The sequence below is a fragment of the Cataglyphis hispanica genome, chromosome 15 (assembly GCF_021464435.1).
Source record: "Cataglyphis hispanica isolate Lineage 1 chromosome 15, ULB_Chis1_1.0, whole genome shotgun sequence".
Classification (NCBI taxonomy): Eukaryota; Metazoa; Arthropoda; class Insecta; order Hymenoptera; family Formicidae; genus Cataglyphis; species Cataglyphis hispanica.
The window spans coordinates 2,860,771-2,878,262 of NC_065968.1; the positions used below are offsets into that span (position 1 = coordinate 2,860,771).

A 17,492-nucleotide genomic window follows, 5' to 3' on the forward strand; every position below is an offset into this window, starting at 1 on the left:
CATACTCATACTTTAATATTAAACTTCAATTTATTTTATCTTCTAAATTAATGCCGTCCGCCACTTGATTCTCGCCAGGAATTACTCAGAACACTCCCTCCTACAATATATCTAAGTGGCGATTAAATCGGTCAAGTGACCTTTTATGCATATTTATCTTATCTTCCTATATGAAGTATTTTCCATATTAAAATTGAATGTATTATCAAAAATATTTTTTGAAGCATTATTTTTTGACGCATTCGAAAAAAATCATACAAAGTAAATGGACATCACTCAGAACTGATAAAAGTTTATAGTTTCAAAAAATATGTGAAAAAGTCGCGCGAGAGTCTTTTATTTCCACGAGATAGAAAAATATACGTCGCGCGAAATCTGATTTATTGCTTACAGTTTCTTTAGTAGAATAAATATACATAAGCTATATTTTGATCAAGAATATGGGAAAAGTATTTACACGATTTACACTTTTACAAAATGCATTAATTAATACAACGCATTAATTTCAGCTGTTTTTTTTTATAAATTGAAAAAAAAATTACAAGAGAATAAATAATTTTAACGCGTAAGAAATGGCATGTACTTGCAAAGATTTGTACACACACATATGCACACAGCATCTCAAATAGTATCCCGCTGTAGTGCGAGATTTCCGTGCAGCCGGAACTCAGTCATCTTTTATCCGGACTTCCGGTGTTTCACGCGCTGTGTTACACGCCACGTCCTTACTTGTTTTTCCTGTCCAAGAGTTGCGACAAAAAGAAAAAGACCACCGTCTCGGATTTACATAACGATTAGAAAAGGACGCGACACTATATAAATAGAAAAAAAAACGCGCTTTCATTTTTTTTTTTTTCACCTTTTTACAAGGTGCATTGAAATTATTGGATATCTCGAAGTTGCATAATTTTGTCGTCGAATTAATATATTCACAGTGAAAATATCATTGTTTATATTTGGAGAAGGAAAAGATTGTTAAAATATCTTTAAACGTAAATCTTTGGTATGCCAATTTATTTTTTATTCCTGCCTGTCTTTTGATTAAAAGCTAAAACAAAGTGAATATCTCGCGCGCGTCTAATCGTGGACAATTCCTTTTTTGTCGCAGCCACAAGACAAGGGACGACACATCCTCGAATATGTCTGCAAGCAGCTCAACATTTTGGAGATGGACTATTTTGGGCTTCGCTACGTCGATAAAGAGAGGGAAAGGGTAAGCCCATTTATTTATACATTTATTGCTGACACAATAAGCATAACTGTCAAAATTTACATTTCCATTTTCTTGCAAATATCTCACTTTATTAAATTTTTCCGCAAACTGATATGCAAGTTTTGTCCGTGTAAAGTGTTGTTTAATTACCGCTCGTCTGTTTTTTTTTTCTTTTCTTTTCTTTTTTTTTTTTTTAATATTGTTTTGGAAAGTCGAACGTTTGACGCGTCACAAAAGATACAAGGATCTTTGTATCTTTTGTGACGCGTGCAATTAAAATCGATCCACCAACACCTGTCGTGGCATGGCGTGCGCTGCACTTCATCTGGTAATCGTTATTCTTAGGTCATCGGTGTAATTCTGGATGACTTAAAAATAGACGCGCCTTGAAATACCAACGATTCAACGTAGTATACTGTCATCCGCTTACAAACATGAGTACAATAGCCTTTATTTATACTTTTCCGCTCATCTATATTTATTAAAATTGTTCAAAATTAATTTTTTTTCTCCATCTTTGAGAAACGTTTTCGCCGACAAATTTTTGATGACAGATAATGATACAACTGATGATCTTATTTTCCAATAAACGTCGCTAATAATTTTTATTTTTATTTGAAAAAAAAAGAATTCTTTCGAAATAATATTTTATTTGATACAACAATGCAATTTGGCGCATTGATTGCTAGATATTCTCGATTCTAGAAAGACAAAGAATATAAATTCAATTTATATCACTAATAAACGTTCATCGGGAAGACCTGCAAGTATTGCCAACGCGAATATATTTGAATATGCATTATTTTTTTTTTTGCAATTATCAGCGATATCTATTTTTAAAGTTAGACTACTGATCGAAATTGAAATGGATACAACACTTTACATAAAAGTTATTTCTTTTTTTTTTTTGCATATACATTGTAGCATAGATTGTTATTTATAATAAATATTCATGATTCTTTCGCGATTAAATAATATTACAAAATCATAATTTTATTAAGTAAAATTTGAGAATTTGTATTTATTTGCTTGCTCTTTTCTCGATTTATTTGAAGAATTATTTATCTAAATTTATCTAAATTATTTATCTAAATTGATCTGACTTTCATCTGAATTTGAAGAATTATTTATTCATCTGCTCGAAGATGCATTTAAATCGAAATGAATGAGCAAATCCGGAAATTTAAACTGTACAGAATCGTTTTAATTTTAACACCGATTTGAATTATTAAGGACATTTTTAGATAATGATATTCATTATCCTTTTCACGGAACAAACGGTATTAACAGGAATTTTTTTAATTCCGCAATAAACTGGCATGACGAAAAAGGCGCGAAATTTTTATGGAATTATTTTTATTCTTTATTGCGAACAAAACAGAATCTCGCGATCTCATTGTCAGCGTACGCAGCATCCCGCCAAATCGTGCTTTTCTTTTAAGGCTTCTCTTAAGGTAAAATCGATAATGCCTGTCCAGACATTCGCGGACGTTCCAACGTGTCTTCAAAAATTAAAGGACCGCGCCCCACAACTTCGGGGCGCAGCTTCTCCGTTATTTCTTCGGCTCGTAATTGAAAGAAAATTTGTAAGGAAATTTTTATCGAGTTTTTCGCATCTTTGACCAATCTCGTTGGAATAAACGACGAAAGAGCTACATGTCAGCTACTAAATCTTTTGAGGATGATAAATTATATCGTACGTAATATCGACCAATATTACCCTTGAATGGAGCCGAATCCTCTCTATTCATTTTCTAAAAGTAGCCGATAGAACTAACGGTTCAAAGAAATACACGGTGAGCGTTAATACCCGATCCTCTTTATTCACATAAACGGATCTGCCGTAGTTTCGGGCAATGCATAGACATATAATATAATATTTTATATTATATAATATTTTATTATATATTATTTTATATAATATAATATTTTATATATTTTATATTATATAAAATTTTATTATATATTATTTTATGTAATATATATTTTATATTACATAATATTTTATTATATATTATTTTATATAATATATATTATATATATTTATATATAATATATATATATATATATATATATATATATATATATATATATATATATATATATATATATATATATATATATATAATTATGTATATTTATATATATTATTTTATATAATATAATATTTTACATTACATTTATTATATTATATGTAAATTTCCTATGTCTGTGATTTTGTATCTTTGAGTTTACTCGAATCGTATTAATAAATTTTGTTCTTCATGCAAGAAATTTGTGTATTTATTTCATATCTCACACACTTTCATTTTCCCTTACAAATCAATCTTGCATAGACTTATATATTTGTAAATATGCGTTAAAAAAATCTTATACTCGTATCCACTTTGTGTGTTTATAGATATTATTTTTCAAGAAATAAAATGTTTCAAAAAAAAATACGCAATTTTTGCTGAATCCACCAATTTAAATGATAAACCGCTTATTTTATGTTTGCATCGCGTATATCAAATATATTTAATCTCTTGTAACGTTTTAAAGTTGTGTTGAAAAAGATGTAATCGCATATTTCACTTTATCAAACGTCCAAAACAAAAATTACATACAATACTAGTATGAATTTACTTTTTTCTTATATAAACGTTTTATAACCAAATGTGTAAGATAATATGATTTAAAATAATTATAACATATATTGACAGGAATTTTGTATCGATTCCTTTCTGATTTCCTATCACTTATTACTTTTCCATTCGCATCACTTATCTCTTTTTGCTTCTTTTCAATTGCGTGACCATGTATTTCTAAATCTATGACAACCCGATATTATATACTCGAACTAATGTGCTCGATTCTCGATATATTCGCATTAAGTATAATCTAAATAAATTAAGTATAAGATCTGCGTTATTATTATATAATTGCGCGAAGCAAAGCTACATACAGGGTGTCTACTCTCTAGAAAGAAAAACCTAGAAAATCTAGAATTTTCAGGAATTTTGTTTGAAAAATCAAGAGAATTCTCATGGAATTTTATTCGAACTTAGGACATTTTTTCAAAAATTCTCTCTTTAATCATTTTGTTCTTATATTGCAATCATCGACATCTGATTGTGAATTAACATTTCAAATATATTAAAAATATATATCTTTCTCTTTGATCATATGTTCATTGTCATAGCAAAAAATACTGAGTGCACATTTTTTTATTGTAATTCTTATAATTGATGATAGAAAATAAAGATATGCAAATGAAAAATGCTTATCTTACAAAAGTCACTCAGTTCTTTTCAGTACATTTTTAAATTTAATATTTAAAAATTAAGTGGTTTTATATATATATATATATATAAGTGAAAAGCATTAGAAGACGCACACAAAAAAAAATTATATTGAATAAATTGAATAAATTTATATTCAAAAAATTTCATCTAAAAATTCTTTAATTTTACCTGGAATTTTGAACAAATTGCCTGAAAAATCAGGGAAATCTTTCTCAGAGTATTTGTTTACAAGCTTTGGATAGACACTCTGTGTGCATGCAAAACAATTTATATCCATTTTGTGAATATAATAACGTCAAGCTCTGTCAACACGTGCACGTTTACTCTTACTTTAGATACGGTTAACGTCACGGTCACTTTAACGAGCTTGCTGGAACGTTATTAGAACAGATCCGTATCCTCATCACTGTAATATCCAACGATAAAAAAACATTCCGATGTCCACGAGCGAATGCAGATTGTTACGATAGTATCATCGGAAACTCATTTTATAAATTACTTGGTATTTCGCATCTTTGCTTTTTTTCCTCTTACGTAATATTCATGCGAATCGGCTGTCATGGTATATTAATTTAGCGATGCCGAGTAAATAAGCAGAGAGCGAGATAGCAATTAAAGCGTCTCGATTTCATACGCGTTATGATTGGAGAGAAAATAACCGTGTCTAAATACACGAACACTTATCAGACACGCGAAGCGTGCACGATTTGCTAAGCTAAATTGCTTCATACCGTGCAGATGAATAAATGAAAAAAATTTTTTATTATACATAATGGCATACTTAAAGTCTTTTTGGGAACTTATTATTCATCTATGTTATATATAATATATTCGAATAGTTTTCTCTTTTTTTTTTGCAGCATTGGTTGGACCTAGCGAAAACAGCGATCAAGCAAGTGAAAGGTTGGTATCATTCGAAATCGCAAAGAATTTAATTTTTCAATGGAAAAAGACAGGCTTTTTGTTTATATAGGGTGTTTCTAAATAAGTGCGGAAAATTTTAGATGTTTCTTTGTCGAAAATTAAGGGGGTGTTTTATATAAACATATGTTCCTATATTTCTCTCTGAGGATTTATTATTTCTTTAAAAAAAGAGGTGAAAATTGAATTTTTTTTTTTTTTCAAATTTTGGACAAGTTAGAAAAAGTAATTTTTATGGATATTTTTCACTGGTAAAGGAGATACCTATTAATATTTTTTTAATCTTCCCGTATCGTTATAAGGGGATGAAACTCATGATCAACCCCTATCCAATTTTTTATTAGAACTTTTTACGGATCGGAATGTGATTATCTGAAAATATGCGTTAGAAAGCTTGATTCCTTTAGAAACTTTTTTACTTCTTTTATTTTTTTTATAAAATCAATAATTTTGAAGAAAAGAAAAAGAAAAAATAGAATATGCACAGCACCGTTCTAAATGACATAGATTTCGAGTTACGAAAAGTTGAATTTTAGAATAAAAAATTAGAGTAAATGCTGGAAAAAAATGGAACCAAAATAACACAAAATTAGAATTAAAAAAAAAAAACCAAATTTTTACCTTCTTCTTTGAAGGAGGTAACTCAGGAAGGAATATAGGAATATACATATGTTTACATGAAACATCTCACTCTTAATTTTCGACAAAGGATCATCTTCCAAAATTTTTCGCATTTTTTAGAAACACCGTGTATTATTTTTTTTTTTTTTGCAAAATTTTTTTTTTCTTCGGAAAAACCTCATCGCTCTCCATAATTTATTCCTTCTCGAGGTATAAACGTTTTCCTCGCTAAGCGAATAGCTCGAAGTCATTTCATTCTCGACCTACCTACCTGTTCGTCGAGCGATACGCAATTAACGATGCAACGGATGCTTGTAATTCGAGGAAGTAGACACAAATCAAGGTTCGTTGCAACGGACGCTCTTATTACGCTCGCGGGCAATTCTGTCGAATGGCATCCCTCGCTATCGCAGAAACTATAATCTTATACAGTCGACGGTCGCATAATAATGTTACCTGTGTGTGTGTAGAACGCAGGTATCAACGAACAGCTGTGACCAAGGCTTCGATCGTCGTGCCTCTTCTTTCCTCCCGCACCCAATTACAAGTCGAATCGATGTCACATGAAAGTTTCAAGCGACCCGCTGGCCTATTCTCGTCAATCTGGAACAGACGTCGAAAGCGTTAGAGTTTTTCCTCTCCTTTCCTTTTTTTTTTTTCCGTCTCGAAAAGAGATCCGGACAATCTCGGCCCGGCTAGAGGATCGATCCTCGCGTGGGAAAGAGGATATTCCCGCGCTCGCACGGGCAGGGGGATTAGATGGGGGGGGGGAATTTTTCTTTACGAATTGGAATTTTTTTGAATAGACTCGAATCCCCGTGTGTGAGTCCGGATCGAGGAATGGTACTCGTGGACCGTGAATGAGCGTCTTTGTCGCGCGTATACCTGTTGATCTTGACACATACCGCCGTGCGGACCGAACGGTATCTGGTGACGTCGATATTTCCGTGGCGTTTAATTTGGAGATGCGCCATGCGCACACGTTTCGCGTTAACGCGGCGATAATAGAATCGAGAAATCATCCTCGATTAAGTATGCAATCTCGTTCCACTTTACATACATATTCGCGTATGCACTTGGCCGGGGACGGCAAAGCGAGTAGAGTCGCCTATCGAAGGCGACGTGCCGCAGTGATAGCGCATCGTATGACATCACGACCTTGCACTACGCAGACGGCAACGTTACATTATCGCCGTAGTGTAAAAACCGATTTGCATCGCGATGCGTTCGCGTATATTTCCCCGCGTTTAGCATGAAATATTGTACTTGTTAATGCTTACGCGATACCAAGCGCGGCGCGCTCGCAGCGTTTTCTCGCGGGATGCGTGATAACACGGATAATCACACGAATTCGCGCAAGCTAAAGCTCGCATGTGTATTCTCTGAACAAAAAAAGAGAAGATTTATTTACATATTGATCTGTGAAAAATAATCGATTGTCGCGAATGTTATAATTATGACGTAATGCTTGGCAGAATTATAATTAATTAATAATAATTAATTGTAAATTATAAATTTTATTTTATTATTTTATAAATTATAAATTATTATTATTATTATTTTTACCATTTTTATTATTATTTTTTTATTATTATTTTTCTTAATTTTATTATTATTATTATCATTTTTATTGTTATTATTATAAATTATAAATTTATTAATCGAAATCTAGTAACTTTATAATTATAATTTGAATAATTTAATTAATTATAATTAATTATAAAATTACACTAGATTGCGTTTTGACGCAAGCTAGGGTGTGATGACAGCTTGGAGGCATAAATTTAACATGCGTTTGTATTCATAGAATTTTATGATGCGCGAAAATTATAATTATACGAGTAATATTTTGCAATGAGCATGAATTATGTAGGGAGGTCACTAAGAAGTGTGCTGGAAGCTGCACCAGAGCGTTTTCCTTTATACGGATTCGAGTAGGCGAGGAGACATCGATTAAAAAAAAAAAAAAAAAAAAAAAAAAAGATACGTCCGGTCTTTTGCACTGGTTATATACTGTGTTTCAGACATGCACGAGATTTTGCTTTGCTTTCGCGTGAAATTCTACCCGCCCGATCCTCTGCGGTTAAAAGAGGAGATCACCAGGTATCAAGTTTACCAGCAGCTCAAGAGGGACCTCCTTTACGGGCGTTTGTGTTGCACTCCTGGCGAGGCAGCTCTACTGGTGGCTTGCATCATCCAAAGTAAGTTTTTAATTCTGATTTTTCTTTCATTAATTTTCCATCTTAAAGCCGACGAAAGAGAAAATTAACGAGGTATCAGGAATCATGACATTCAATCAATTCTTGATCTCTTAAGAATGTTTTGAGAAGCTGTTCGAAATTTAAAAAAGAAAAAAAAGAACATATTTCTTATGTTTAAAAAAATCAAATAAATAAATCTGGATTATAAAAAGAATTAAGGTATCGGAAAATAATATGGTTTTTAATATTTTCTTAAAAGAAAGTAGTTGTAATTAATATTTTCTTCTAATTTATGACAAAAACTTTTCATCAATCAAGAAACAAAACAAGTAAAAAATTGTGCAAATCAAAAACTCGCACATTGCTTCCTCATAATTTTATTTCCTTTTCTTTATGATATCAGTAAAAAAAAAACCTCAGTAGAAAATATATTTAGCCCGATATCTCAAAATTTGCGGAAGTTAGAGCAATTACATCTTCTTTTAGAAAAATGCAAAATTTCATAAAAAATTTACCCTTCCACCAATTCCCATCAAATTCAATACCAACTATCCTTTAATGATATTTAATTCATATAAAAATATTTAGACCGATATCTCAAAATTTGCGGAAGTTAAAACAACGTCCTTTTTTTTGAAAAATTCAAAATTTTATAAAAAATAAACTGCTGCATTTATTTCCTTTATTTTCAATTTTTTATTTTTTACTTTTCTTTTATTTATTTTCAACGCGTCTAAAAGATGTTATTTTCCATCTGTCAAAGATACTTATTAAGGTTTTACGTGCGAATTCAAGAGAGGATTAATTTTCTTACTAATTAAAGAAGAACTGCGATAAATATAAACATGAAATCGCGAAGAGAAATTTGTCGATAAACGATAAATACAATCACATAAATATCTAGTATCGGATTCGCGAGCAATAAATAATGTATGACGTTTGTCGGCCGCGGTGCTCGTAGCTTCAACTTCTCTCCATTTCATACGTTCGCTCAATTTATTCCTTTATCTCGACTTCGGAAATCCCATAACTCAGGATTTCCTTTCCAGTGACCCATCCACGGTCATCGTGTATCGCCCACCCCCTACCCCTTGATCGTCGTCTATCGATCGAATAGAGCCGCTCCGGTAAAACGTATGATTGCGTGGTTTTACTTCACTTCATGTTCGACTATATAACGATTTAATCACGTTAACGAGTTGTTTCAGTACCGAGTCGTGTGTTTAGCTTCGATAAAACGGCCATAATCTAATATCGCCTCTAACGCGTATTTCTATCGTTAAATTTAGTCTCTCGTGCTTTATAACGAGATAAATGCGAGAGCCTATTTATAGAATCTTATAGATTGCGATCGAAGAGTTAGTCTGGAGAGTAAACCTCCCGGGAGTCGATGCTCTCTCTCTCTCTCTCTCTCTCTCTCTCTCTCTCTCTCTCTCTATCTCTCTCTCTCTCTCTCTTACGTAAGTGAGATATTCAACCTTTTGCTTCTCTTACGATTTCATTATTGAGAGATCCATTCGGTTCTCCACCGATCGTGACTCCTTGTATTAAAACTTGGATCGTCGACCATCAATTCTTAGGTCGTTCACCTTTCAACGCGAACCCCGGCATATCGCACTCTGATGGCAAAAAAAAGCTCTCTCGTTCTTCGCTTCCCTTCTTTTTATTGACCTTGACGGTAACCATTTTAGCGAGAATTTCTTTTTATTTTGCATAATCGAACAGGATCGATGCGCTTTCTCTTTACATAAGAGAGGCCACTGTTCATGCAGATTTTTCGTACTTTTTTTGCTTCCTTGTAGAGGAAGTTTTGTTTTTATAAAAAAAAAAATTTATTTTCAAGTTTTGATGCCAATGTGTTCAGAATGTTCTAAAACATCGAAAAAACATATTTTTATAAAATGTCCGCATGTGTGTATGTGTGTGCACAAAAAGGATGTGGTTGCTCTAAATTCCGTAAATTTTGAGATAACGGGTTAAATTTTTTTATATAAATAGAGTATCATTAAAGGTTGGTTGATGTTGCACTTAGCTAGGATCGGAGAAGGGGTTTATTTTTTATAAAATTTTGAATTTTTTAAAAAAGGGTGTTGCCCTAACTTCCGCAAATTTTGAGATATCGGTCTAAATATTTTTACACGAATAGAATATCATTAAAGGATAGTTGGTATTGAATTTGATGAGAATTGGTGGAAGGGTTAATTTTTTATGAAATTTTGAATTTTTCTAAAAAAAGATGTAGTTACTCTAACTTCCGTAAATTTTGAGATAACGGGCTAAATTTTTTTTATATGAATAGAGTATCATTAAAGGTCGATTGATATTGCACTTGACTAGGATCAATGAAGGGATTTATTTTTCATAAAATTTTGAATTTTTCAGAAAAGGGTGTTGCCCTAACTTCCGCAAATTTTGAGATATCGGTCTAAATATTTTTATATGAATAGAATATCATTAAAGGATGGTTGGTATTGAATTTGATGAGAATTGATAAAAGGCTTTATTTTTTATGAAATTTGGAATTTTTCGATAAATGTCTGTGCATGCTTCGACTTCCACAAATTTCGAGATATCGGGCTAAATATTTTTACATGAATAGAATATCATTAAAGAATGATTGGTATTGAATTTAATGAGAATTGATGAAAGAGTTCATTTTTTATGAAATTTTGAATTTTTCTAAAAAAAGATTACTAATATTTTAAAAGGGAGGAAGTAAAATTATGAGAAAGTTTCTAATTTGCACAATTTTTTACTTGCTTATAAAACGAATAGCTCTTATCACGCAGGCTCTCTCGTCGATTGAAGGAGAGGAAGAAATTTGCCGCAAGTTTGATAATCCTAAGAGATTTGTTCGCGCTTTTCTCGTCATTTGTCTTTGACATTCTGGTGAAGCAACGATCGCTTCTCAGTCGTGAAACGATTTATCCCGGATTGTCCGCTCTCTGTTGCTATTGAATAATACTCGCGATGAGTGGCATTCATTTATCAAGCCATCTACCGTCAGTGTACTCGATAATTGTGGTCGTAAAACGTCTATTTCCTCGTCGAAATTGACGCATACAGTGTTTCTCGACTTAGGAAATCTACGATTTAGAAAATTACAGCCTTTAAGGACTTTGATTGATAAAAATAAAACTGATAAACAGAGAAGAAAACGCGCGGTTGATAATTTTGTTAACGATCGACATTATCTTGCCTGTGGCTACAAATAACGGAGCGAAATTTTCTTTCTCCGTACTGTTTCAGGCGAACTGGGAGATTACGATCCCGAGATTCACGAAGGGAATTATATCTCCGAGCACAAATTGCTGAAGACGCAGACACCGACGATTGAGGAGAAGGCGATGGAGATACATCAGGCACAGTTAAAAGGCTTCACACCGGAACAGGCGGAAAACTATTTCCTTAGGATAGCCTCGCAATTGGACACGTACGCGGTCGATCCTCATCCGGTCAAGGTAATTTTCCTTATCTCGTACGTGTTTTATTAGCGACAGTGAATGAACGGTGTCTAAGAATTTTCCATTCGAAAACTCGTTTCTCGATTCACTTTCATTTCAATCTACTTAGACTATTAGCGGAAAGTTTCTAGCAGAATCTCGCGAAACTCGGTATTTTCGAAGGATATTTTCAGCATGTTTTGGTTGTACAATAGTAGCAAAAAAAAATTGTCAAAATTTAAAAAAAATGTTTCCCATACTGAAAAATTTGAATAAAAAATTCCCATATTTGAAAAATTAAATAAATAAATCTAGATTATAAAATGAATTAAAGTATCACAAAATAATATGTTATAATTAAAATAATAATGTAATCGCATAATAATATTTTTTATGGCTAAAGAAAATAATTATAATTAATATTTTTTCTAATTTATGACAAAACTTTTAATCGTGAATATCTCTTGAAATTAATCGCAGGAAACAAAAAAAAAAGAACGAGTAATTTACAAAGAGAGAGAGAATATTTTTCTACAATTTTTAATAAATAATTTTTAAACGCATAAATGGATCTAAATCAAGTTTTGAACAAATATTTATTTTCTTGATATAAGTGAAAATTTGTATTTCGTTTAGCAATGTTTTTGCTTTGTCAAATTTTTTCCATAAAAATCAATAAAGACTTTAAACTTAAATAATTTCCAAACCGTTCAAAGAATTCTGCTCAGATTTTTAGAAAAGATATTCAGAAAAAATAATAGAATAGTCTACGAAATTTTCATGCTTTTGTCAATGTTTTGACATATGTCACATACATCCTTAAAGAAGGATCCCGGAAAAAAATAGAAATATCGTGTCATATATAGTAATCGGGACTAACAATAATGTAATAGGACGAAAAATAATATCCTAGAACGAACTTGAGCATTGTTAACGGGTTGAAAGCGTGACCAATTCTGGCGAGTTCACATTCCCTCGTTCCCTTTCGCTAATGACGCCCTTCTTTATTTCCGGCAATACAATTAAATCCATTAATGACGTAATGTATTTTCCTTTGACAAAATCCTGCACGTAACTTTTTCGACCGACAGCGGCGAGACGTGTATATATATATCAATGTTACTTCTTGCACGATTCTTTATTAATGGAGTTCACGTGTCATCCAGTCCATTGTAAATTTCGAAAATTCAAACAAACAAGAATTGATTTGCAAATTATGCAGCGAGAAGCAATTGTGTATTCTATTGATTTGTATTTAACAGGAAATCCTATTTTAGATTAAAATTATTATTAAATTTTATTAAATAATAATTTTAATTTAAAATCGGATTTAATAAATGCGATAAATTTTATTAAATAATAATTATTTATAATTATTTAATTATATAATTATTTAATATAATTATTTAATTATATTATTATTCAATTATTTATAATTATCTATAATAATTATTTTTTTATCTATAATAATTTATTTTTTATTAAATTTAAAAATTATTATTTAATTTTACACACGAATTATTATTTTATTCCAGATTAATGAAAAGATATTTTTCTTCAATTTACAAATTAAAACTGTAACACAAAATGTAAACTGCCTGACAATAATTCGTTCCGTTCCTCGAGCAAGGTAGGTTTGAAAATTTATAAACGTCGAAAACATTGCGATCACATGAAACTACGATTTACTCGACCAGGAAAATGGCATTATCTGTTTACTCGTCACGACTCTGCTGTCAACAGACAGTACACGTCTATAAAATGTTAATCGCAAATTGTAATAATTGATTGGAATAATTACCATTTTTCCAAAGATAATGCGACGACACACGGAGCGACTCGTGCTGTTGCCCTCGAGCTTCGCCGTATCACTGATAACAAACAAGACAATAACGTTACATACGCCGTCAATCCCCTTCCCCTCCCTATCAAAATATTCTATTGAAACTTGTCGAGGAATTTTTATTGTTTGTTTATATCGTTTGTCTCACTCTTATCGAAAATAGAGATCGTAAAAATAACGAGGTCTCGCGATCGCGAGTTTTGAGATTGATAGATGAACTTGTCGAGAGAAATCATGACAGAATGTAGCGGATAAAAGTCATACATCTCGCCTACGTCGATAATAGTTTATAACCAGTTTATCTTTTTCGCGCGGCGAACGATCGTACTTTATGTCCGTTTCATAAATCCGCAGGTTTCTCCCTTTCATTTCATCAGGATACACGTGACATTTCGTTACAAACACATATCTAAGTTATTACATAGCGTTACGCACACATTATCATTATACAATGACTAAAATATTATTTAAGAAATACATGTAAAATAACGTTATACATAATTATCACAAATATCGCATAAGCGTTATTTGCATTGTTATTTTATCTGCAAAATATGAATAATACGCTTTTATATAAACGTCATTGCAGAGACGGGATTACGGATATTATCAAATGTAAGCCAATACCGGAGTATTTACAGTGGATTTTCATTTCCACCAGTTTATCATTTAATTTCAATATATACAGGATGTTCCAGAATTAAATCGATAATTTTTAAGTAGTTATAAAAAATATCAAAACAAGCCAATTTTGACATTTTGGTGCTAGAATCAAAGATTAACAAGGGCAAAAATTTTTGAAAAAAATTATTTTAAAAAATTTTTATTTAATGTGATTGAATAGAGGTGTTTTTATACACAAAACTTTTGTGTAAAATATTTTTTGATATCTCGAATAATCTTGGAGATATATCGAAGAAAGCAAAAAGCCTTTCTATGTATGAAGGGTGACTTTATTTCTTAGAATCGTTTTCGGGCTGCTGGAAATTTCTAAATTCATTTATTTAATGAATACATGTGTGTAAAGTTTCCAAAATTTCCAAATCATAGTTTTCGGATTCGCGAGGTATCCTTTTGTTAGTCTCCGATTCTCTAGACGACTTATTCGCGGACATGGCTTGTTTTGATGCTCTTTACAACCAGCTTTTGTTCGTCTAATTCTAGGACACCCTGTATAGAATCACGTACAAAATTGATAAGAAAATGTTGGAAAATGTTTTCGAAGATAAAGCCAATATTCTATTATTGACATTTCCTCCATTATCGCGGGATATGAAGGGGCCTTCATTGATATTCAAACGAGGAACAATCCCTGCGCGCGATTTCCTCGAGAGCGCGTCTATTATACTCTGTTGACAACTCCCCCGGTTGAAGATTCGTTCGCTCGTTACTGATCCCTACCTAATCAATAGAAATCGAGAAGTGAACGTAAGTAAAAGTTATGAGAATCCACGCTTTATGTGACATCTCGTATTGTTTTTGCTTCCTCATAGAGGAAGCTTTGTTTTTGTAAATTTTTTTTTTTTCAAATTTTGACGCCAATGTGTTCAGAGTGTTCTAAAACGTCGAAAAAATATATTTTTACAAAATGTCCGTATGTGTGTGTATGTGCACAAAAAGGACGTTGCTCTAACTTCCGTGAATTTTGAGATAACGGGCTAAATTTTTTTTATATGGATAGAGTATCATGAAAGGTTGGTTGGTATTGCACTTGGCTAGGATCGGAGAAGGGGTTTATTTTTTATAAAATTTTGAATTTTTCAAAAAAGGGTGTTGTTCTAACTTCCGCAAATTTTGAGATATCGGGCTAAATATTTTTACACGAATAGAATATCATTAAAGGATAGTTGGTATTGAATTTGATGAGAATTGGCGGAAGGGTTAATTTTTTTATGAAATTTTGAATTTTTCTAAAAGAAGATGTAGTTGCTCTAACTTTCGTAAATTTTGAGATAACGGGGTAAATTTTTTTTTATATGAATAGAGTATCATTAAAGATTGGTTGATATTGCACTTGGCTAGGATCGGAGAAGGGGTTTATTTTTTATAAAATTTTGAATTTTTCAAAAGAAAGGTGTTGCCCTAACTTCCGCAAATTTTGAGATATCGGGCTAAATATTTTGACGCGAATAGAATATCATTAAAGAATGATTGGTATTGAATTTGATGAGAATTGGCGAATGAGTTGATTTTTTATGAAATTTTAAATTTTTCTAAAAAAAAGATTACTGATATTATAAAGGGAAGGAAATAAAATTATGAGGAAATTTCTAATTTGCACAATTTCTTACTTGTTGTCTATATCGATACGTAAGAATCATTTCTACGCAAAGATATTGTAAAGAGGAAGAACTCTGAACGATTCCTCAATTCTGTCATCGGCGCATCTTTCAATGCCGACGCTATTTGTTTAATTAATATATTTAGTTCGATCGATGCGCCCATTGAAACTTCAACCGTTATCTCGGTCGGAACACTTGCTGACAAATAAAGCTGCGGCTCGCGGCGAACTAATAATCTCGCGTTTCGAATCGCTTCGCGAGAAAAACATCCCGCTATTATTCGTCGAGATGCATTCATTGCATTTTTGTCGCGACGAAGCGCGGGTAACATCTGTCGTTTATTGGTTTTCTACTTCCTGCCTGGACAGTGACATTCTCGCTCGAAATAATCGCGGTGCATACAGTCGCGATCGTCTTCCGTTTAAGGGAAAATGTCATTTTTACAACACGACGATGTTTTCATCTGTTCGAAAAAGAGCATCACTCGCCTATACATTTTCTGTTTTAGCGTAACGAACAAGAGGATACTTGTTGATTATTAAATGTCACAATTATTAAATGTCACAATTAAATGCCACAATTCGCGACAAGATTATGAATGAATTGTGAAACGAATAAAAAGAAAAGATCTATGGAGGAAAAAATTAATCCTAATAACAAACACACAAGTACAACTAGAGAGAATTAAATAAGATAATGGGTAATGAAATTTATATATATTTTATCTGTGTTTCTATCTCCAAAAAAAATTTTTTTCAGTTACTTATTAATTAATATATAATTAATATATTAATAAATTTTCAATTTATTAAGAAAACTTTAATAAATATTTGTGCAAAAGTCGATTTAGATAATAAATTATAGATAATATAGATAATAATTATTTAATAAATTTTCAATTTATTAAGAAAACTTTAATAAATATTTTTTACTTATTTTTTTAATAAACTTCTTAATAAATTTTCAATTTATTAAAAAAACTTTAATAAATATGAAAATTTTTATTTTGTTGACAATTCTTTCCTTGTCAAATTTGTCAATAAGTATTACAATACGCGATTTTCCATAAGAATCAATACAAACTTTAAATTTAAATAATTTCCAAATTATTAAGAAAATTGTGCTCAGGTTTTGTACAGCTACTCGGAAGAAATAATACAACAATCTACGAAATTTTTATCTAAACTTTTGTCAACGTTCGACATATGGTATATACATCCTTAAATCACCGAATATATTAACTAAATTTATAATATTAAATTTTTGAAATTCTACTCACATCATCTGTACGCGTTGAAATTTTATCTTCTAATAAATATGTTCACATTACACTTATATACACAGGATCCTGACAAGGGTACACAGCTCCACCTGGGCATTAACCACTGCGGGATCCTGACGTTTCAAGACTCACGGAAGATACAACATTTCCGCTGGTCGGAAGTTCAAAAGATCAACTTTGAAGGGAAGATGTTTATCGTGCATGTGACGATAAACGAGGTAAGCGAACGCGAATTTGCGTACTGCCGGTCGAGATGACTTGTCAAGTGTCGCGATGACTTATTACGAATGCAATTATAGAAAAATATTTTGTTACGTCGGTGCTTTAATCAATGAAATTAAAAGATACGTCAAAGATATCGTCAAAAATATACAGGGTATCCCGAAATTAAATATCAAAACT

The 17,492-nt window shown here is 31.6% G+C and overlaps 1 protein-coding gene across 2 annotated transcripts in view; it reads left to right on the forward strand.

Moving 5' to 3' along the window:
* LOC126855119 (FERM domain-containing protein 5) overlaps positions 1-17,492 on the forward strand; it is a 33,934-nt gene that overhangs the window by 10,390 nt on the left and 6,052 nt on the right. For both annotated transcript variants that reach the window (XM_050602508.1, XM_050602509.1), the window contains exons 2-6: positions 1,109-1,213; positions 5,358-5,400; positions 8,064-8,240; positions 11,490-11,701; positions 17,153-17,308. In XM_050602508.1, the coding sequence (XP_050458465.1) occupies positions 1,109-1,213; positions 5,358-5,400; positions 8,064-8,240; positions 11,490-11,701; positions 17,153-17,308 (693 nt within the window). The remainder of the gene's footprint in view (positions 1-1,108; positions 1,214-5,357; positions 5,401-8,063; positions 8,241-11,489; positions 11,702-17,152; positions 17,309-17,492) is intronic.